Source organism: Acipenser ruthenus, chromosome 17, assembly GCF_902713425.1.
Source record: "Acipenser ruthenus chromosome 17, fAciRut3.2 maternal haplotype, whole genome shotgun sequence".
Classification (NCBI taxonomy): domain Eukaryota; kingdom Metazoa; phylum Chordata; class Actinopteri; order Acipenseriformes; family Acipenseridae; genus Acipenser; species Acipenser ruthenus.
Window position 1 is genome coordinate 29,729,537 of NC_081205.1, and position 23,189 is coordinate 29,752,725.

The window sequence follows — 23,189 nt, forward strand, 5'->3', positions numbered from 1 at the left end:
TTCTATCCAGAACAATAATGAGAGAAAATCCTCAACTGTGGCCCAGCACAAAATGTGAACAGCCAGCATTTATTGTGTCCCTGCAGAGCTATTTAAATGGGTGAATATAATGATATAACTTTTATAGATCCTTTGCTAATAAAATAGAGCATGGGCTGATTACAGTTTAAAAATTGGACTTAATAATTCAGCTTAATGCAGAACACAGGTATGTATCAAGTATTTCAATAGATACATTTTTGCCAACTACTGTATACTGTATGCAAATGAAATGTAAACCTCCACAATCTCCTTCTGTTCCTGGTGATTTTCCTTAACCACATTATCCACTAAAAAGAAAGAATTGAATTCTACTGACAAAATGCATAGACCAGACTGAAGAGTGCCCTTCCTGTCACATAGGGATCTGGAGATTCCCGGTATGTGGTTGTGCAAACTGCGAAGTGGGGTTCACATCAGTAATCGGTAACTGTCGCTACTCTCTCAAGATGATGTTTTAATATGTTTTTTTGTTGTTTTTTTTTGTCGAAAGGTTAAAATGCTTCCCTGTGGCTTTGAAGCTTTTTGCTAAAAGACATACTGTATGTAATATTCTTCTGGTTATAAACTGAAAAGTCATCCCCAAAGTGGCAACAAAACCATTAGCATTTAAAGGAAGGTTCTTAATTTAGCATTGTAATTATATAATTGAATAGACATTTGTTACAGTATAGCGTGGGAATTGAAGTATCTCAGTTTAAATTGCTTTCAATCTGTTGCAATCAGGAGGCTGTGTGGTCCAGTGGTTAAAGAAAAGGGCTTGTAACCAGAAGGTCCCCGGTTCAAATCCCACCTCAGCCACTGACTCATTGTGTGACCTTGAGCAAGTCACTTAACCTCCTTGTGCTCCGTCTTTCGGGTGAGACGTAATTGTAAGTGACTCTGCAGCTGATGCATAGTTCACACACCCTAGCCTCTGTAAGTCGCCTTGGATAAAAGTGTCTGCTAAATAAATAAACATTTCTCATGTACTGTATTGCCTCAAAATGGAAGCTATTAGATTTCCACAGGCATTTACAGCAGTGGAAGTTGAGCACACTAGTGCAGTTCTACTGTAAGTACCGTGACCTGGTCTTCAAGGGATGCTAACATTTAGCATTCACAGGGATACAAAACAAATATGGTAAAATTAATTAGAGAAAGGAATTGCAAACAAGCATTGTCTGGTTGTGCTTAATGGTCATTTTAATTATTTGTAATAATAAAAACACAAACAATAAATACAATTCTGGTTTCTGTGGTTGTGAATCTGAAACTAACACACTTCGACATTCTCGTGGAAATAATGATGCAGAGTACGATTAAAAATAATAAAGGAACCCTCTTGACCTTTTTGGTTTTGAAATACAGGAAATGAATCTTTTGAACAGAATCTTTCAGAAGCCACAGTGCTGTTTTTTTTTTGTTTTTTTTTTTCTCTCAAAGCCCAATGAAGTTTCATTACTGTGTGGGCAGGGAACAAACGCAGCATGGGGGAATTCAGTTTTGAAGTTAATTTGTGTAATTAGAAAATCCTTATTAGGGGGTGTACTGTGCATTTAATATCTGTAATATGTTTATAAACTGCAGTAGTGGCAAATTAAAATAGAAACTGTCAGCTTGCTGTTACTCTGTGTGCTAGTTTTTAAAGTGACATATCATTTGTGACTCCCCTCTGTCATTTTCTGATCTTGTGGACCTGATGTGCAAAGACATTTTACTTCTGTAAACTTTTCTGGTGTACCATGTTGTAAGCAGTAAGTTGCAACACAGAGGTTTGAAGCCCGAAGTTAAAGCCCGTCTGAGATAATGTGAGGGAATATTCGAGAAATGCTGGGGAAGATTATACTGTACATAGAGTTCAGGCCAAGAAATAAAAAAGAGAGAGGTTCAGACAGGCAAAGTTTTGTAATAATGTTCAAATTGTTCAGATTTTGAACTACAAAAAAAGTCTGCTTGCCACACCATATATCCATTCCCTTCCTCCATTATCAATAATTAAACACATTTAGAATATTCTTCATGTTGTTTAGGTATGGTAAACTTATTAAACAGCTGGTGTAGGAATATAAACAAAAAAATGAATAAGCGGCATACTAAAGTGGAAGGCATTTAGTAAAATAATTGCTTTGGGATCCGTCTCTTTTTTTATTTCTTTTTTTTTAAAGATCAGTTTCACTGGAAATTCTACTGATTTTGTTGAGGGTGCAGTTTCAATGAAAAACAAAATCTATCGCACAGAACACGTACCTAGTAATTCTGAACCCCATGTAAGTATTTTAGTCGTGCTGAAATAACATGTGTTGATGCTGTGGTTTAAATGAGATCTCTCATTTTAAAAGCAGTGTAACTGTACTGTGCCTCTAGGAGTGATTGTGAGGCGTTCTGGAAGCATTGTGCTGGTTTGGGTCTTGGTTCTGCGATACCCCAGTTGAACTTGAATCGTGTGTACAGAGAGGACACAGTGAACACACCACTTGACATACATTCATATTTGGTACAATACTATATACTGTATTGCGTGCCCCTGTAATGTGCACATGTACAGTCGTGCTATAGCTCATACTGTAACTCTGCCAAAACAGCATCGGTTTTGTTGTGGCATTAATAAATTATAACAATGTTGATTTGTTTAAATGTTTGTGTTTCTGTGTTATTTTTAATGCAGTACAAGCAGTTGTTAATTTACTTTATTACACCAACCAGGTCCCATAACACGTGGTTTTGAATAGGGAAATTTGAAAAAGAAACATATCGTATTTTGATGTGTACTTTACAATAATATGCATCACAGTGTTACAAGCTTACTATGAAATCAATATTGTTATCAGTCAGTAAAGCTTTAGAAGTGGATGTCAAGTGAAATCTTGACTGCAGTTTTTAACAAGAAGATCTGTATTATCACATATTATCTGACAGCGTGGTAGAGCAAGAAGCTTTTTACCAGCGTGTCATCTGTAACACAAAGTGATGTATGTGAATATTTACTATAGTAAATATGGACTGGAGAGGAGGGCTATAGTAGAAAATTATTGACCCGAGGGAAGACTATTGTTACTGACAGGGTGCTATAATGCTGCAGGAGGTAATTATTGTCTTCCCGAGGGGCATTTCATTTTCCACTATGGCTGCAGAACATATTTAATATATGAATCAGTAAATAAAATAAGTGAGGCAAGGTTGGATAGTAAATATAACTTTATATATTTTGTTTAAATAGAGCTGATACAGCATACATAAATAAATATTGATTCATACCGTATAGTTAGCAAAGTTTTTCTCTGTCTCCGTCTGGTTTGCTGACTGTTGCATAAACCAGTTTATAGACCGTCCGTCATATTTGTTTTCGTCGAGTTGAATTAATCACCATTTTAGTGTTCGGAGCATCTTTCTTTTGTAGTATGTTTTGTAATTCATTCTCTGTTAACTCACAGAATCGCTGTTCAGCCATTTTCTCTTGTGAAGAGTGCAGGGGAGAAAGGCGTTCCTTTGAAAAGGGGCGGGACTGACAGTGATGTGAACCAATCACATGACAGATGGAGACTATTGACCTATGGTGTAAGGATGTTTGGACAATAGTTCAATCGATTTTTCCTCCTACGATGAGGTTTTAACCAATCACTGGCCATGATTTTCAATCACTGATTTATATATACTGGTGAAAGATGATCCAAATTGGTTCTTTTGCTTCACAGAGCATTCATTATTCAGATGGTACAAGGCTTCCAGGGAACTCAAAGAGCAAACTGCCAGACCTTTCACTCTATATCCCAGGTAGCTGAGATTAGCTTTATCTGAGGTTGTCTGTATCAGTTATTGTTGTCTGTTTCCAGCAGGATCCCTCTAAAGAAGATTTGCAGATTTGCAAATATGTGTTGCTGATGCAGTACAAATGAAAAGGTGTTGTAGAGGCATACTTTATATCCAAAAGGCACCTGGTGCCAAGGGCCCTATCAAAATCAACTACTATTATATTGTTGAAAGCTATGAATACTTATGCATTATTCATTCTGGTATAAAATGGAGTGTTGCATTGTGCTAATTGTGTTTTCCTGATGCCATTTATGAATGTGATGTGCTCTGAGCCTAGCTGCATCTTCTCAACCCCAGTTCTTGTGAATATACTGTGCAATGTTACATTCCCTACTACAGCAAGACCCACAGACAAGGCCCTTGACTTCCTGAAGAGCATCATTACGTTTTGATTTGGCTCTGATGCAGGTTATTCCTGCTTCTGTAAATAAGCTCCTTGTCAGTGTTCATTTTCTTATTCAGAGTCAGTTTTGTGTGCATCGTTGGTAAAAAAAAAAAAAAAAAGCCTTCAACCACAAGCATGGTCAAAAAAAAAAAAAGGTTAAGATTGCAATCAGGTGATTTATACAATGAACCTCGTGGATTTTCTCTGCCCATTTTCTCTGTGCTCAGGTGTACCACATGCTTGTTAAACCTTCTGTTTAAAATGTAAGTAGTAAAAGTCTTCATACACTGAACAATTTGTTCATAATAGGAGTAATACACTCTTTGGCAGACAATACTTTTCCATCTAGATAACTGACCTTGTTAAATGTTGTGGCTGGAAATAAGTATTGGCGTAGAAAGATTGTTTTTTTTTTACTGAGTTCAGCATTTTGAACTGTGTCATACGCTAAGTATAGTCTTTGCTTTGGCAAAGACCTTTAATTCCCAAGCCCTTATAATCTGAAAATCTGCAAACTCAGTACAGTACAGTACAGTCAGTGGCATCCTGCAGAAATCAGAAGCCTTGTACTGCAAGCTAAAATCAATGTGTAAGCCTAGCTTAATTACATTTCAACAAACTTGCATAATTTCACATTTGTGGTATTATGATATCCCTCTGTGTTTTCTGAGGTGTAAAGCTGCATACTGTGTAGGAACAAAAATCAATATATGAGCTTTTAATTTTGCCAGTAGGGTGCAAATGCTGGGTAGGGGCTAGTGTACAAAGAATGGCAGACTAATTATATACAGTATGTGTGTGTGTGTGTGTGTGTGTGTGTGTGTACTGTGTAATATATATAGTAGCAATGTCTCCAATACATAATAAACTTTGTGTTTACATCTACAGGAAGTAAGAAAATAAAGTGTTTGGATATAATGTCGAAATGAGGGTTTAAATGGTTTGGGATCTCCAAAAGCAATTGAAACCATTTATAGAGTAGTACAGTGTGGTACAGTTCCAGTACCTTTGCTGCTCGAGGCACTGAGAAGCATTCTTTAAAGAAATTCTCTTTCACCTGCGTTCTTGGTGAGAAGTGGCCGGGGAATAATAAGGGTCGCCTGGTGGATCAGTAGATGTCTGCCCAGCTAGGATCTAGATCAGGGTTATTAATGGAATCTGTACTACATGCATCCCCTGAGCACCTTCCTATAGGAAATAGTTTGTCTGCAGCCTTTCTTTTATTAAGAGACATATTAAGAGGTATGCATATCTTTTTCTTTTAAGATTCAGAAGTTTCTAATCAAAATAGTTTTTTGGGGCGGGGGGGGGGGGGGGGGGGGGGGGGGGCTTTTAACTATATTCATGTGCATGTTGTGAATATCCTGAATGCCAAACTCCGTTTTTTAAATGCAGCGTTTACTGTACGTGAGGCGAGTTGCATTGCTAATCATTTTGGACTGTGCTGCTTGTAAACAAAATACTGGCTTGCTACTCCAATTTGCAAAACCGGATTAGTGGAGCTAGAAAGTCAGTCTCTGCTTGACACGACGGTGGATGATATTCTATAGAGAGCCCGATTCTACAGGCATATTAATGTCAGTCTATTCAGTTTGCATTGTGCAGTACATAGCTACTGTATTTACATCCAGAAACACTTCTTCATAAATATTCTTGACGTTTTCAAACCGTATTTAATATGCAAGGACTTTTAATCTGTCCAGTGAACTTGAATCAGAGGTGTGGTGTTATCTGTCTGCCTTATGCCAGCATACAGAAATCACAGTACAGTACTAATATTAGAATTAATTAGCCCTGTATCAAAGAATTTGCACAGAATTTTGACCTGACCTAAAATCCCTGAGGATACCTTTATGCATTTTAGGAAATGTAATAAAGTAAGTTTCACTTGTTTATTTATTCTTCCTTAAACACTTTTCTTAATTCTTCTTCTTCATTCAAACAGAGCTGTAAGTCAAGTTAAGTAAAAGTCTGGAGCTTTGAGAAATAGTTGGTTGACACTATTAAAAAGGTCTAAACTGTGGCGGATTGGTCTACAATTTGTCATTGCAATCATTTGAGACCTCTTTACTGTAACATTTTACAGGAAAGTACAGCACTTGCAGGCTATTTTCAACATGTGTACCCCTCAGACCAAATGTATTATGTCTGTGTGTGTTATGTGGTTTGAGATACTAATAGTTTTTAGGCTAAATATTGCTAAAATGACATGGCATGTAAACCCTATACGAGGCAATTCGTTTAGATGTGGCTTGAAGCTAAACACACTTGGTGATGATGTGCTGTTTCTCATTGCTGGTGTTTTCAATTTGATCCTGCTACAGTAGCTTCTGCTCCTTTTGTTCATAAGGATAAGGCAGCAGCCAAGCTGTTTTCTTAATGGATTATTTCGTCACAGTTATCATTTTAGGTACAGTACATAGGAAATGACCATAGTAACAAAATTAGCTAGTGAAACCCTTATAGACGGGAGGCAGCATGCAGACTGAACCCTCTGTTGTTGCTCATGCCACCTTTTCCCTTGTAATGTTTTAGTTTGGTTGAAAAGCACAGTTGAAATGGAAAAAATCTGTTTTAATCTTAGTAATCTTGGAAATGTACTTTTGATGTTACTTGTTGGCAAAATTTTAAAAAGATAATGACACTTTGTACCCTAAAATAATGGTGATACAATACATATTCATGAACATTATTAGTGGGGATGATACTGTTTTAAATGAGATATGTCTGCGTACCATTGGTACCACACTGTAGATTAAGCTGGTTTCAACTCTTGACTTAGACAGCCAGTTGTGTGTTGATGTGTCTCTGGGACATAGCAAGAACTGTGAACGGAAGATGTACTGGGTTAGCCTTGCAACAGAAGCATTTAGTTATTGATTTGGATCCTTCTAATAGTAAGCCGATTCCAGGTGGCAGGGGCTACCCTTGAGAAAGCCATTCATTTAATACATGCCATTCAATCAAGGGACTCAAGCTCGCATTTTAAGAAAATGGTCAGGTAGCCTTAAGGGTCAGCATGGAGTAGGAGGGAGCTGAAGATGAATTAGAGCCCCAAAGCAGGTTGGAGGTTGTTTGTAAGTTTAAATAAATGTGTACACCTGCTACTGTATCTACGGCTAAAAGTGGAGTGTTCGGTAGACAGTTCGGAGGTTTGGTGTTCGTAACAGAGATAATAGAGTACCACTGTGTGGGCAAGTATGGTGCATCATATACTGCACAGCAGCTGAAGCACAAACAAAATAATGTGGCATTAATGGCTCAATTCCCAGCCAGGTCCAAGAGATTAGGGGCTGAGCAGAAGCAGGTGCCCTTAGAATAAAATGAGGGTGTAATCAGGAATTCTCAGCTGTGCTTTCTTCTCTTCTCTTCGGTGTGGGTAATGTGCAGCTCCTTATTACATGGACAGCTGAGCTGTGAAAGTGCAGTAATTATGGTTTTAAAATCCTATTTTTCTTCACCTTGAATACTAATGTGTACCTCCCGTATTCTGCTCAGATGTGTGTCATCAAGTTAATTCACGCTCACATTGCATGGTCAGGACATGATCCTTTGAGCTATCAGCTGCTACGTTCTCACTAGGTTTGTTAAAAAAAAAAAAAAGAAAGAAAAAAAAGTCTGAACGTTCTGACACTAGATTGAAGGGCATTTTGTCCTTGGAATTAGTATAGTCCTATTCTTTTAGCCATCTTAGAGATCTGAATGATCTGCAGGGCTCATTTGAAGACACGGTATGGTGGAGTACAGTAGGTAATTCTTAGTAACAGGCTGGTTTGAACTAAACACTTTTTCATGGTCAACACATTCCTTGATGAATGTCTCCCATTATATATAGCATAGCAGTTTGAGGCATTCCAGATTTTATGTTAAGGTTACTAGGGTCTGCAGTAGCTTGGCTTTTCCTCACTATGGTTTTATTCACATAAGATTAGAAAGCATGGCTCTACTTTAGAACCAGAGTCTTATTTCCTTTATTATCTTTACATACCAGTACTATTTTATTAAACTTTTTTTTTTTTAATAACATTAATAGCTTTTAATCATTAATATTTCACTTAGTTTAGGGGTGTGAATAGATTAATTTACCGTAATGTAATTGACAGAGCAGTCTACTAATAATAAATTCAAACATTTCAAATGTACATCTTCAGCAGTTCGCAATCAGTTTTTAATTTAAGTTTTGATGTTAATGTGTGGGTTTAATTAACATATCAAGTGACATGGGAGTGATTAATTTACTTACCATTTTATTCATGAATGATTTGTTTAATTAAAGATGTAATTAATTTTATTTTGCAGCAACACCTGAAATGTCAACTAAGGTGTCTGTCTTTTTTCATATTGTGTGTGCACTGTGATTTGAACATGAGGAGGAACAATGATGGATCAAGGATACAAACATGTCAAAATCCAGCAGTATCATGATTTACAGTATAGAGAATAACTCTGACATTCACCAAGAACACCAAACACAGTTCTGTTTCAAGGTTGCTTTAGTTTTAAAGATCCATTTTTTAAACGTGTAAGATCTGGCTGTTATTAATGAGGAGTAACAGTTTACTACAGTAACATGTTAGGGTTGCATGACAGTTTTAAAAGTGTTTTATGATATTTGCAGTGCTCTAACATTATTTTACTTGCACATAAAAAGAATTGAGAAATATTCAGAGCAATGATTTATGACAGGTCCTTAGATGGTTAAGTATAGCACAATTTACTGTGGTCAGCACAGCCTAGCGGTGAATTAAACAAATTTGGAAATGATCAAAATGTAAAGTTACAAGGGAGTGTTGTATTATTTTAATAAAGATGTACAACCGGTTGAAAGCTTTCTCCCAGGTGCCTGCCCAATCTTCAGCTGTCCACTTCTTTTTTCAATTTGATGTTGATAGGAACATAATGTATAAGGAATGACACACATAATTATGGAAACTGGGCATTAATCATAGGTAGATGATGGCTACTGTAAGATGCCAGGGTAAAGACTTGCACTGTGTAACACAACGCAAACGGACAAAAGATATACCATACTTGCAACTTGCTTTGCGGACTTAACAATAAAGCTGATTGGTATGCAGTACTATAGGAAACTGGCATTTAACGCATTAAAAATGACTTTATAATTAGCATCCTAAAAAGAAACGTCTATGCACCCTCTTGACAGAACTGTGTCAAATGTCAAAAACGAATTCGAAATCAAAATTCCGGAAACTGCGCTAGATTGTACGTGTAGTGGAGTGAACAGTGCCTTTGGAAAGATGGCTCCTGAACTGTGAATACAGCTCTGTTTTCCAAACCTCGCCTGCTCTCTTGATTTGGAACTGTTTTGCAGCACGCTTTAGCCCCCGGGGTTCACCCAGTCCACACTTGTGTTGTGGATAAAATGGCTAATCAACACCTGGGTCGTATCTTTAAGACAGTGTCATCTGGCAGCTCTATCAGGGCTCTCTTTGTTGTGTCACAATTCAGAGCCTCTCTTTCATGGCAGGATCAATTGGAATGGTTTCCTAAGTCTTGAATCCGCTGCTCCCATCTCTGCACGCTCATTAGTATACAAAAAGTGTATTTTTTGTTCTCCTATTCAGTGGATCTGAACTGAAGATACTTTCATTCATCGTGTAAACAAATGTTTCAATTGCTTCAATCACTGAGGTTTAACCTACAGTCTATAACTTACTGTGGTTAAAGGCTTTAGACAGTATTTATAATGCTTAGTTTCCAGCAGTGTAAATATTTTGTTTTTATAATAAATACCAGTTTCTACGCCATTCTGTAATGATGTTATCATTTTATATAAAGTTATGAAAACGGCAATGAAATTGGAGCATTCTCCTCTTTATCTAGTGGATATATTGTTAATAGCAATACTAATAGATATGATAAGGCTAATACCTAGTTTTAAAAAAAAAGCAATTAAACAGACGAACGCTTATTTTCATTTACCGGCAAATTGCTTTGTTTGCTTTAAATCTTGTCATGTATGATTTTATATTAATTCAAATGAGAAAAGAAATGGTAATACTGTAATCCTGGAACAATCCTGGTTGTCATTTGAAGTTAGTTTCTGATCATTAAATCACAGATTACCAGTGGCCCAATAAGAAAGTATGAATTTGTTTTTCGAAAGTCATGTTGATTGGTGACTAATGACTACAATGATTTCATGATTTCAAGGCAGCAGTGTGGAGTAGCGGTTAGGGCTCTGGACTCTTGACCGGAGGGTCGTGGGTTCAATTCCCGGTGGGGACACTGCTGCTGTACCCTTGAGCAAGGTACTTTACCTAGATTGCTCCAGTAAAAACCCAACTGTATAAATGGGTAATTGTATGAAAATATAATGTGATATCTTGTAAGTTGCCCTGGATAAGGGCGTCTGCTAAGAAATAAATTATTATTATTATTATTATTATTATTACTGAATGCAGAATAGTGGAGTTTGAATAAATTAAAGGCTAATGGGAATTGGAACTGGAATTGAAAAAACAGGAATTTACAGCAACCCGGCTTGCCTGCGTAAAAATAAAGCTCAGACTTTAGTAAAGAATCATCTCCCTAGAGATGCTCTACTCTATAAACTGATGTATAAACCAGGGTACATAAAGGAAGCACATGCAAGAAAGGGTTGACTTTAGGTTAATGTTGGTGTAGACCTTCATAATAGTGGATTATGGTACTGTAAGTACATCATTGGATGGTGAAATAATGCAGGCTCTACATCCTCACAGTTGTATTTACATCAGTGTGGTCTTTTGGAAAAGAGCATGTAAATATTTAGAGCCGCAGTGGGTCCCTGTGGGAATTTTTTCCGCTGGTCAGGATATTTAGAGGATGTAATATAATCAGACCGGTGGCGTGGATCTATATTTAAACCATGTATGAAAAGAAGCCAGGCCAGGGTAATGCCATCATCATCACCAATACCTTAAACCTGAGTCACTTCCTTCACATATAACTGGAAAACATATTATAGCTTCATTGGTCTGTTCTAATTATTAATTTCCCGAAGGCACGCTTTATTGAAGTCTGATAGGTACTGTGCTTTGGAGTTTTTTTTTCTAGATTTTGTGACAGTGTCTCCCCCTAGCTGTTGTTTAAAAAACGCTATGGGGGACATGTATTCAAGCATTTGCGACAACGTTAAGGCCAAAAATAAAACAAATCTATTTACATTAGGCCTATATTCTACTGATGTAAGTTGCCTAAAATGTGTTATCATTGATAGTTCATCAAGAACATCACCCAAAAACCAAGGCTAAAACATTTTAACATGTAGCCTAGCTACTGAGTCCATTCTTTAAAAATGTACATAACTCGATTCGCTATTGAAACAATATTTAAAAATGTACATTGTAACTTGATTCGCTATTGAAACGATCTTTAAAAATGTAACAAACTTCTGAGTCGTTTAAAATGGTCTGTGTTGCAAAAAAAGTAACAAGCAGACAAAATAGTTAAAAAAAAAACAAAAAAACAAAAACAACCTTGAATGACAAATTCTGCAACATTTTCAAGTTTTGTAAACCTTTAAAACTTATGTTGGCAAATCAATTAAAATGATCATGTAATTTATAGCCTATTTTGCTGCCTCTAATCCCAGAATATTAAACACGGGAGAAACGTTAACTGCAAACCTGAAATGGCAAAAATGAGGCTTTAGTGTTTTTCTTTATACACACTGTACATTAATAGTACTGTATGTAGAAATATCATTGTACAGTATGAGGAATTCAACCAAATGCCTGACAGTGAGCTGGACCGTGTACACGGTACAGCTACTGTAGCGCTGCTTCTACTTGCTACGTATGAAATCAACAGGCGAGGTGAACAGTACAGTAATGTAAAATGCTGTAAGGCGCTATTTTTCAGATTAGTCTGTTAGTCTTTGCTACCGTATCCCATTTTTAGGGTTTCGGGACACCGGCACAGCAGAATTTTTACATTTAAATGTTCCAGCTTACGCCGTGCCTCATTAATTGTGGGATGGGGTAAATTTGTGCCGCGGCAGAGCGCTACTTTACACTCCGCCCATTTAGAGCAGCGTCGGTCGATCTTGATACATGTCCCCCTAGCTGTTCTGCATTCATGTTAGAAAATGTTTTATTAATGTATATATTGCATGACACCTTGTACTTTTAGTGATTGGAAGTACTGATTTCACTTTTTTTTTAAATAAAATACAGGTGTTTTACCATACAATTTGATAATGTATTTTAACTGATGAACTGCAATAGCATACTCTACAAAGCAAAACAGAAATGGATGATGAATATTTTCCATGTTGTATTTCTGGATATTGTATCAGTCTTACCTGTCATGTTTTTCTAACCCCTAATTAGGACTTGTATTTAACCCACTTGTTGCTTATTCGATCAGCCTTACAGCAAACCTCATAGAGAAATGGAAAGCTAAACAAAGTTACATCTTATCAGAACTGGCAGCCCAGCTGCTTCTTCCCATGAGGCTAAACAGAACTGTATTCATAAAAAGAATCAAGCCCCGATATATTTAAGAGTATTAAATCAAGCAAGCCAACCTTTCAAGGCTTTCAGTGTTTAATAGAACATTGAAGATGATCAGCCAGTCAGGTTTCCTTTCTGAATGTGGAATATAATATGTGGTTAAAGTTAATCAGTCGTTCTGTAGTGTAGAGAATCTTTGATGCAGTAATCAGCAAGACAACTAGCTAACGATAAACTGCTCCTTATGATTCTAGTTAAATGCATTTGATAATTAGCATGAGGGAGTTTGATGTTTAGAAGCCACCGTGATTTGAGTGGTAATCTTGCTGCTGATCTTTAGGCTTTGTTCCAAACAGTAGCATTGATTGGGTTTCTTACAGTTTTGACTCGTTTGGCATGGTAAATGTAAGCAGAAACAATGTCTGCCTTTTATCTTTTCATGTTGGCTTTATGAGCAATCAAGAAATACTTGCTCAAAAGGCTGGAAAGTTTTTTTCAAAAGAGCAGATGGGCTTTGTTCAGAATGTTCTACAGCGGGGTTTTTGACAATCTTCCGTCTCTTCTTTTAATAGTCTGCAGCTGAATATGTGAAGACACACCTGCCTGAGGTTCTGAAGCAACAGCTGCTGAACTACGAGAAGGATAAAGAGAACAGTGTGCTGTCTTACCAGAGTATCCTAGAACAACACATCCTTTCAATCGACAAGGAAATGCTCGATAAACTGTCTGCCTCCTATGATGAAGCAGGTAAGAGAATGCATCACCTCTGTATGTTCCAACTTTTCTTTGCAGGGCACACGGAGGGCCAAGCACGTAGAATGGAAGTGACCTGTACAGTATGGGCGTAAATTTGAGAAACAGACCAAGAAATGTGTATCCAATTATATTAATTTTATTAGAAACCTCAGAACTTTCATTCAATAATCTGGAAGAGACGAAACATTAAGATAGAATGTCTAACTTTAATAAAGCTGGTTGAAGCTAAATAAATCTATAACAGATGAAGACACTGAAGACACTATTCACCAGATGCAGCAATGAAACCCTGATTGCCTTGGTATTTGATCTTATCTCTACAGGAACACCCTGGTCTGTGGCTTGGGCTTTTGCCTTCCTGGCATGGTCAACCACAAGATAGTAATGCCCAATAATCAGGCTTCTATTGCTTAAATAAAATACTTATGCAGACCTCCTTAGTTCTTAAATGTATCATTCCAGACCCTCCAGTCTTACTGAACCTTAAACAATTTCTTAAAAAAAAAAAAAAATCACGTCATCATTTTGTTCCGTTGCTTCTGGTATTCCTATGTATTATCTATCACCATGTGACTGCCAACAGAAAAAAAAGTCATTTTCAAATTGGATAAAAAATGGAATATGATGGCATGTATCTGTAATAAAACCAAAAGATGACGAGCCTTACAGTTTAATGCAAGCAAGTGTTCGGTTTTGTTACTATGCTGCTCATTAAAAAGGAAGTGTCATTCCCAATGTGCCTGCAATGAAGGAGAAAGGTCAGGATGAGCACATTTTCTGGAAAAATAACACCTGCAGTAAAAATGTCAGGTAATAGATAACCATGTTGGCTTGTTGGAGCATCTGGAGGTGTTAAACATGGAAGTGACATTTAGCATTTAAGATTCTTTTCATTATTATTATCTCATCATCAATGCCATAGCATCTTAAAAAAAAAAAGAAATTGTGGACGTATCTTGAAGAAAGTTTGGTAAAGACTGTGAATGATTATCCATAACTTGAAAGACTCGATCACAGATTCCAAAGAATTCCATTACACTGATTTAGTTTGGTTTTATCACACTAGTAAAAGCCCAAGTGCTCTTCGTTACAGTGTGTTTGGGGAGTGTTTACCGAGGATGGCCTTGATTTAAATTTAGATAAGCACAGATAAGGCTGCGATTCTCAAAGCATGTCTCCATTTTGCGAGGAACACTATTGCTGCTGCACAATTTATTCAGGGTTTTTCATTTATTAAAAAATTTAATTGTGCAAATTATCTTTGACTGTTACATTTTTTTTTTTTTTGCTAATCGATTACTCAAATCTTCATTAAATTAAATATACTGTAATAAACTAAACAAGAAATACCGTCTGCACTTTCATTAAAAGATTAAATATGCTGAATGCACTTCCCGTTTAAAGCGAAAGTCAATGTTACTTAATGTTTCGGTAGAACTACAAATCCATATCATGTGGAAATGATATGCGATTAATCCATTTATAGATTGTTCACAACAATTTGTTTGGGGTTGCTGTAACATGAACTTGTCTGATGTTGTCCGTGTGTGTGTGTGTGTCTGTGTGTGTGTGTGTGTATATATATATATATATATATATATATATATATATATATATATAATCTGCACCACATGGTTCCTTATCTTGAACAAAACAGACTGTCAAAGTGTGTTTAGTCTGGGAGCCTGCTGTGACAACAGAAGGGGCTGTCTTAGAAATAACAGTTGCTCCCTGTGGTCAAACACCAGCATGCTTTTGTAAGTTGCAAATGATGGGTGATTCCTGGTTTTAGAAATCTATCATTTATTGTTTGTTGCCTCAAAAAGCTTTGACCATCATCCGTCAATCAGAAAGCTGAAAAGCAGAAACTACCTTATACTGTAAAAGTTTTTTACAAGGTTAAAATAGGACATTGTTTTGAAATTGGAAAATGCTGCCGTGTGTTTATTTTGGGACTTGCCAATTAAATGAACTAAGCATTTGGACCTGACCTGAAGAAAAAGCAATCTGGGAAAAAGCTCTTCGGCTGACATCGCTTTCCTTCTGTTCTACCTTGATACTTACAGCCACTTCGGACCCTTTTTTTCCCAGATTGTTTTTTCTTTGTGAAAGAAGGTACTTGCTACTATTGTTAAAACAATAAATATATATGTATATGTTGGCATCTAATTCAAGAATGCATAATATCTGATACAGCACCAGCTTTCAGTTTTAAAGCAAGAGCCTTGAAGGACTAACTAAAATAATTATTATAAGTATGAGCTTCAAAAATAAATATTTATCTGTACCATATAGAAAATAAAGAAAAAAACACTCATTAAAGGCAAATCAGTGCAACTACTTTCTTTCGACTTCTGTTACATAAGAAATGTTTGAAGGTTCAGTTTCAGGAAAATTCCTCGCTGATCTCAGAAAACTTTAACAGTCGTGTTTTATTAATGCTGCCCCTCTTGAAAAAGCAGTGATCATTTTTTTATTGTGTAAAATATTTGTGGCAGGATAATAAAAGGAAATGCTCTCCGTTTAGTTCAGAATACTGTACTATATATATATATATATATATATATATATATATATATATATTTATTTATGTATGTATATATATATCTCCACATACACGTCCACATACACCAGGATCTGAGTTCAGAAAGCGTGTGTATATCTAGCGTGACATACATTTTTGTTATTCTACTTAAATGTGTAAGGGGTTCAATTTCTTCTTAAAAATAATAAGCCAATTTTCTTCAGGTAGTTCCAATCAAAAATAGTTTATTCAGGAATCAAAATGCAAACAGAATCAAATTTGATACATCAGTGATCCCACACACAGGCCTCAGTTGATGGTGTTCTTGACTTGCATCAGTGTAGATGTTAGTTTCTGAGCTGGCATCAGGGTAGATGTTAGTTTCTGAGCTGGCATCAGGGTAGATGTTAGTTTCTGAGCTGGCATCAGTGTAGATGTTAGTTTCTGAGCTGGCATCAGGGTAGATGTTAGTTTCTGAGCCGGCATTAGTGTAGATGTTAGTTTCTGAGCTAAGAAATTACTTCGTACAGCACAGATATACTGCTAGCTTACGTAATTTCCTTGACCAAATTTGGTCTTATTTCCCTAGCATGATGTGTGGTGTGAGACAAAGCACATTGAAAGTTAACATTTGCGTTTCTTTTTCACTTTACCAATGTCAGCAGAAACCCAGATAAGAAGAAGTAACATTTAAGAACAATGATATGAGTTTTGCTCAATTCTCACAGGCAGCATAGCGCTATACCCAAGCATCACAAGGTCGAACGATAAGGCTGGCGATTGCAAACTGCTGATGTGCACTAGCAACAATAAGAGCTTGTGCCATTTAACTGGAACAATGTGTACACTGCCCCACACAAGGTGCGTGTTTATCAGAAAAAGCCTACGTGTTCCAATAGTGTGTTGTTATGCATTCTATGACACTTGCCTAAAGTTATAGCATGTCACATTTAACAAAAGTAAGTGGTTTTAGAACCAGTTTTAATTGGTTTAATTATGGTTTGTACATGGGCTCAAAACAGGTTTTATCATCCCTCCTTGGTCACAGCTGCACTCTGAGTTATTAAAAGCCAGTTACTCCCTACATGGGTGTATTTCGGGCCATGTGCCAAGTTAAAGAGCTACAAGGTCAGGGAAGCAAGAGTTTTAAAATCCTTACAAATGGAATAACATAAGTGGAATAACATGCTTAGAGGGACTAGTTTCTAATAGGTCTGTTAGCGTTGTGCTGCTGAAATTCAGGACGGAGCTGCGCTTTGATGTACTTCCACCGATATATGTGTTTTATAACAGATTTAAAATATCTGAAATATGTCAAAACAATTGGTCAAATCTGATATAAAGTTGCAGGGATTGGAACCAGATGTGCACTCAGCATTGGTGGAACTCTAAAGCAAATTGTTTGTTTATCATCAATAGTACATTGCCAGTGACTGGGATTCAGATAGAGTTTCTATTCTTTCCTTCGTTTTGCTTGCAAGAAACAGGAGGCTTCTGTCAAAGCAGATACCCTCCACTCAATCGAGCGTGCCCTTAGGTTGTTCCAAATAATCAGGTACCGTTGCTTGTTGATTATTGGACTGTAGGGGCGACCTCTGAAATTAAAGATACATTACCTGTTTAGAAAATAAATCAAGAGAATACAAATAGGGGCTCTTTGTAACCATAATCTGGCAAGGTTATAAGTAAAAGTATTGTCTTGTAATTAGTGCAACAAACACATAGCACCTGCACTATATGTCTTAATATGGAAGGGCATATGTATGTTACAAGCATGCCTCCCACACGTATTTCATATTTCAGTTATTGCTATCTTGAATCTTTTTTATGAAGTAAACATTAGAACCCATTTTACCTAAAATGATTTAAGTCATGGCATGAGGGGATTGGTGGGGTGGGGGTCAAGATGGATTCAAACATTGTCCCCGGTGCCCTGTTCCTATTTTACGAGATACTGTACACTGAAACACCTTCTTAAAGTTTCCTCAGTAACTGATGACTACCTCCCTCTAGTGGCTATTTTAGATACTGCGGTGACTAGGAAAGCACTTTTCAATTGCTGCCAGACGGTGACAGCTATGATTAAAAATAAGGAATGCAAACAGCTTTTGTTGATACAGTACGAAAGCATGCCACCTGCAGACCTCTTTGTAAGAGATCACACTCCTGCACATCTTGCATTCTGTTCCGTAATTAAATTTATGGTGCTATTGAGTCTCTGATTTTAACCCTGAAGAAACCCCTCTTGTGGGGTTGTCTTGTGGAATTTATTGATCTTTAATATAAATCCAACCTGTCAGTATTATTCTTTATAACTGATCTTTCTGAACTTCTTTGCATTTAAAAACGCGGCACCCTCCTATCTCCAGACTATCATTTCTCCCAACACCCCCTCCGCTCCTCCACCACCAGCAGATTAGCTGTACCATGCATCCGCTCCCCCACTTCCAGAGCCAGCTCCTTTTCCACCCTTGCCCCTCTGTGCTGGAATGACCTACCCACAGATAGCAGGACTGCTCAGTCCCTGACCACCATCCCGGCATCTCCTCGACTATACTGGACTATATGGCACCCAATTGTACCAGTACTCGCATCAGCTTATACTTGCACTGAACTGCTCCATACCTTGCCATATTGTACCACTGTCACAGTCAGCAATGACATTTTGAATGAATCCTATTTATTTTGCATCACTCCAGTGTCGCCCTGCCCTGGTGCCACTCCTGCGTCGCCTATCGCGTGAAATCTACTTATCAAAAGTATAGGTTTTATTCATTTTGACGCATCGCTGCACAATTCTGCATGCCGCGTCACGTCTGGTGGGTAGCAGCCTTAAACATGCAATGGAAAATTTGGCAAATATTTCAAGTAGTTTTGCCATCTGATGGTGAAATACTTTTTTGAGGAAAAAAAGAGATTTGTCAGTGAATACAACGTTAGATTTTAAAATGTGCAAACTCCACCAGGGTTGGGGTTAATTCCTGTTGCAGTATTCTGTAAAATGAGCTTCTCACAGTGGCACAGTGAAGGCATCTTTCAGGCAGTTTCATTTTAAAAAAGCATTAAACAGTACGAGCAGTGAGAGGTATTGACAGACTCTGTATATTGGCTTGTCTGGCAGATTTACACAGCAGGTGCCTTTTGAGCCTATTCTCACTTCAGAAGCAAAAGATAAAAATAATGAGTTGGGCCACAGTTGAGGACAGAGACAGCCAGAGAGAACACTGGAAATGAAAGTACAGATTAGGTAACGCAAGCAGTCGAAAATAATGTGATAACCTTGCTAAAATGCAATATCAGAAATCCCAACTTGTTATTTCAAAGGTTACAGCTATATTAGTTTGTTAGTTTTTTCTTCACAAAATTGAATTATTTTTACTTACCTACAGTTGTTTTAACTAATTCCCACTTTGTAATACCCACTTTGTAGAAGCAGCTTCTCAAAAAGGCTCTAGGTAGTTGCAATATATATGTAACTGCAATGCATTTAATTGTGTGTGCATGCATGTAATTTCTTTGATGCTTATTTTTATGGGTCTTAATGCAAACATGGGTAACCTTCTGAGTTCACGTTTATCATGTACAAATACAGTACATAAAATCAGATACTTTTAGGTGATCTTGTTCTTTTATAATGAACTGGTCTTTTCTCATCAGTGAAAGGCAAAGTAGTCTCTTTGAAATTGCTTCACAGGAGCAGGTAGCCCACCCTGGGTTAATCAACTATTCCATTTTTTAAATCTTCAGTTAAAGTGATGCACTGATTAAGATATTTTTCAGCTCTGATTAACAACTCAAGTTCACTGTGTAATGTGTTAATCATGCAAACTCTAAGATCAATTAAGCTAATTAACCACAATGCGTGTTATTTGACAATTAATTTAAAACAATACTGTATTTGTATGTTAAAGAAAAATGGGGTAATTAACATTCCCATTTCAGTTTCTTAGATATCTAACTTCAGATATACTGTCTAGAGTAGTTTCATGTTTTTTTTTTTTGTTTGTTTGTTTATTTGTCTGCAAGATGGGCCAAATGGCTTCCTCTCGTCTGTAAACTTTCTTAAAATACTAATTAAACTTGGCAAAAGCCTGTTTCTTTCTGTAATTGGTTACTGTCTTGTTTTATCATTGCAGGTACCACCTGCCTGGTTGCGTTGTTATCAGATAAAGAACTGACAGTGGCAAATGTTGGGGATTCGCGGGGAGTGCTGTGTGACAAAGATGGAAATGCCATCGCTTTATCACACGACCATAAGCCCTATCAACTGAAGGAAAGAAAAAGAATCAAGAGAGCGGGTAAGATCACGCAGTGCCATTAGAATTGATTTCTCTGTACTGGTGATAAAATAAAGGCCCTCATTCTGCACTGCAGGTTCACAGCTACACTGAAGAAAGCATTGATCGAATTATATTGCAGAATAAGATTGAACAGGATTCAATGAGACACTGCTGCTTATTAAAAATATACTTTGTGGTGCAATTAGACTGCTGGAAGTAAAACTAGCATACATTCTAATTACATGGTGTACGTGGAATCAATAGAATGTTCTGCATATTAATGACTTCATATTAATGATAGAAGTAATGATTTGTCACTTTCTATGCTAATATTTATAATGTGTTACGCATTTTAAAAACAGATTTAGATTTGGTATTATTTTAGAATTATATTTTATGGGAGTGTTCCAATTTTACTTATGGGTTAACAGTAGAGGGCAGCAGCAACGCAAATAGAACTACTCACTTCTGAACTGTACATGGTCACTGTCTTAAACTTTCTGTAAGATTCTCTAGAGCAGTGCTTATCTTCAACTTGTAATTTCCCCAAATCACAAAGCACTTTTTTTTGTTACTGAGGATCTCTCTTGAAGTGGTAATGCCTTTTATACCCCTAGATAAGAGAAAAACCTTAAACACTGATTTTCTTAACACCATTCCCTTATGAAGATGTTCTCCGCCCGCTTCTTGCACAGCCATTTCACTTGGATGATCCTTGCGTTTGCATTGCAGGGGGGTTCATCAGCTTCAATGGCTCTTGGAGGGTCCAGGGCATCCTCGCAATGTCTCGGTCCCTGGGCGACTACCCCCTGAAGAACCTGAACGTCATCATCTCGGAACCGGATATTCTGACCTTTGACCTCGACAAGCTGCAGCCCGAGTTTATGATCCTGGCTTCCGACGGACTGTGGGATGCTTTCAGCAATGAAGAGGCAGTGCGCTTCATCAAAGAGAGATTGGATGAACCACATTTTGGGGCCAAGAGCATTGTATTGCAGTCGTTTTACAGGGGATGCCCTGATAATATAACTGTCATGGTTGTAAAATTCAGAAACAGCAGCAAAACAGGAGACCAGTGAAAATATATATTTTTCCCCCACCGAGTTTTAAAGCAAGAACTATGTTTATAGCATTATCTACAAAGTATTTTAGTGTTATCTGAATTATTAGCAATGATAAAGGGCACAGTTTCCCAATGTTATATATATATGTTTTTTTGTTTGTTCTCACAGGTAAGAAACAAATAAATATTGCGTTAGATCTTTATAAACAGGATAAATATGCTTTGTGTTTAACGATTAGTAGGAGCCGGTGTGGTGGGAGAATAAATACGGAATATGGATTTCCAATCAATTAAGACTGGCTAATCTAACTCTTGTTCTCGTTGGAAAGTTTGCCTGATCTCCTAGCTCATTTTATTTTAGTATTGATGAAAATTAGTTATCCATGCATGAATAGTTTAACTGCTTAGAAAGGAAGCCCAGATTTAATCAGTCACAAATAAATGTTCTTCCATTAGCTAACTCTTAAAGCACGTAATGGATTAGTTTCAGGTGAATCTTATTCAGGTGACTCTTATTCAGGTGAATCCTGCTTCCATAAAGCTTTCACAATTTCAAAAACAGACCAGGGAGGCACACCCTCTTCCAGTAGACTTTGCTAAGTGTTATCTTAGTTTTTCAGTGTATATAATCAGGTCTGGCATAATTTATAGGTTTGTTGTTTTTCTTTTTTTACGACCAGCCTTAATTTTATAAAATATCCATGCGTTGAATTCTAGGTTCACACATAGAAGAAAAGAATGGTTTATCCTATTACTGGAACAGAGTTCCAGTACCTGATTTCAGTTAAATTCAGTATTCTATATAAATGTTAAGAAACAGTATGGTTTAACAATATGTTAAATGAGTGCTTAATCTGTAAGAGAAGAACAGAGAAGTATTAATAAAAATTGCTAATATAAGTAGAAACATAGGAATCTGGAAAATAAAAAGCTAATTTTGTTTTGACTGAAACACTCATCTGCTACCTTATTATTATTTTTTTGTTTGATTGCTTGCTTGCTATTAACAGCTTTGCCAAAAGGTGCACTGGTTATTGTAAAGCTTAGTGAATTCCCACGCACACAAAGTGAATCTGAGTTTTTACATCTAGATTGTCTTCATTTTTTACATTTGTCTCAGAGATAATATGAATACAGAACCGTGTACTACCAATGTACATTATGTACGTCAGCCTAGTACTCTAATAGGAAACTAATGATAATGCCACCTTGGATGAAAAAACAAACCTGTAATGATGCACTAGAGGTAGTAGTTTTGGTTATATATTCTTCTAGAATGCTGTATGTGTTACCAAATGTGATGTTTGTATTGTTGAATTTCAGAAAATGTAAAAAATAAAATAAAAAATTGTGGATTTAAGGAGAACATAATAAAAACACATTAAAAGCTTTACTTTTTGCCATTACTGTATTGTTTAGTATTTAAAAATATATTGATGTGTTTAAAAAAAAAGTTTTCATTTCCAGCCTTTTGTGACATGACAACGCAATCTGTTCGCATTGTTAATAATGGAACCTTTCAACTAAAACCTTCAGGTGCAGCCCTAAAGCTGAATGTCTGAAACCTGACCAAAGGCTGTTTATACCAAAAAAAAAATGTAAATCAGCAATTATTCAATAATGCTGTATGGCATCCAATTGGACAACATTGGGAAAGATTTTAATTGCACTTAATAAACTACCATTAAGTGTTTTATAGTTATGTGTTAAATACCTATGGTTTCACTGTAAAAAAAAAAAAAATTGAAACGATAGCAAAATACGATAATGCTCAAATATTCCTGCTTTTAGCCACAATACCAGGTACAATCCAGTCTGTGTGCATTTTAAATATTCCTCTGTAATGCATGTGGTTTCTCTGAATTGCTAATGGTGGGGGTTGGGAACCTGT

At 36.7% G+C, this 23,189-nt stretch overlaps 1 protein-coding gene across 1 annotated transcript in view; it reads left to right on the forward strand.

The window, feature by feature from the left end:
* Nucleotides 1-22,936, forward strand: part of LOC117422998 (protein phosphatase 1L-like) — a 46,410-nt gene extending 23,474 nt beyond the window's left edge. The window contains exons 2-4 of the mRNA XM_034038301.3: nt 13,248-13,422; nt 20,092-20,253; nt 20,968-22,936. Of these exons, the coding sequence (XP_033894192.1) occupies nt 13,248-13,422; nt 20,092-20,253; nt 20,968-21,314 (684 nt within the window). The 3' untranslated portion in view covers nt 21,315-22,936. The remainder of the gene's footprint in view (nt 1-13,247; nt 13,423-20,091; nt 20,254-20,967) is intronic.
* The last annotated feature ends 253 nt before the right edge of the window (nt 22,937-23,189 follow it).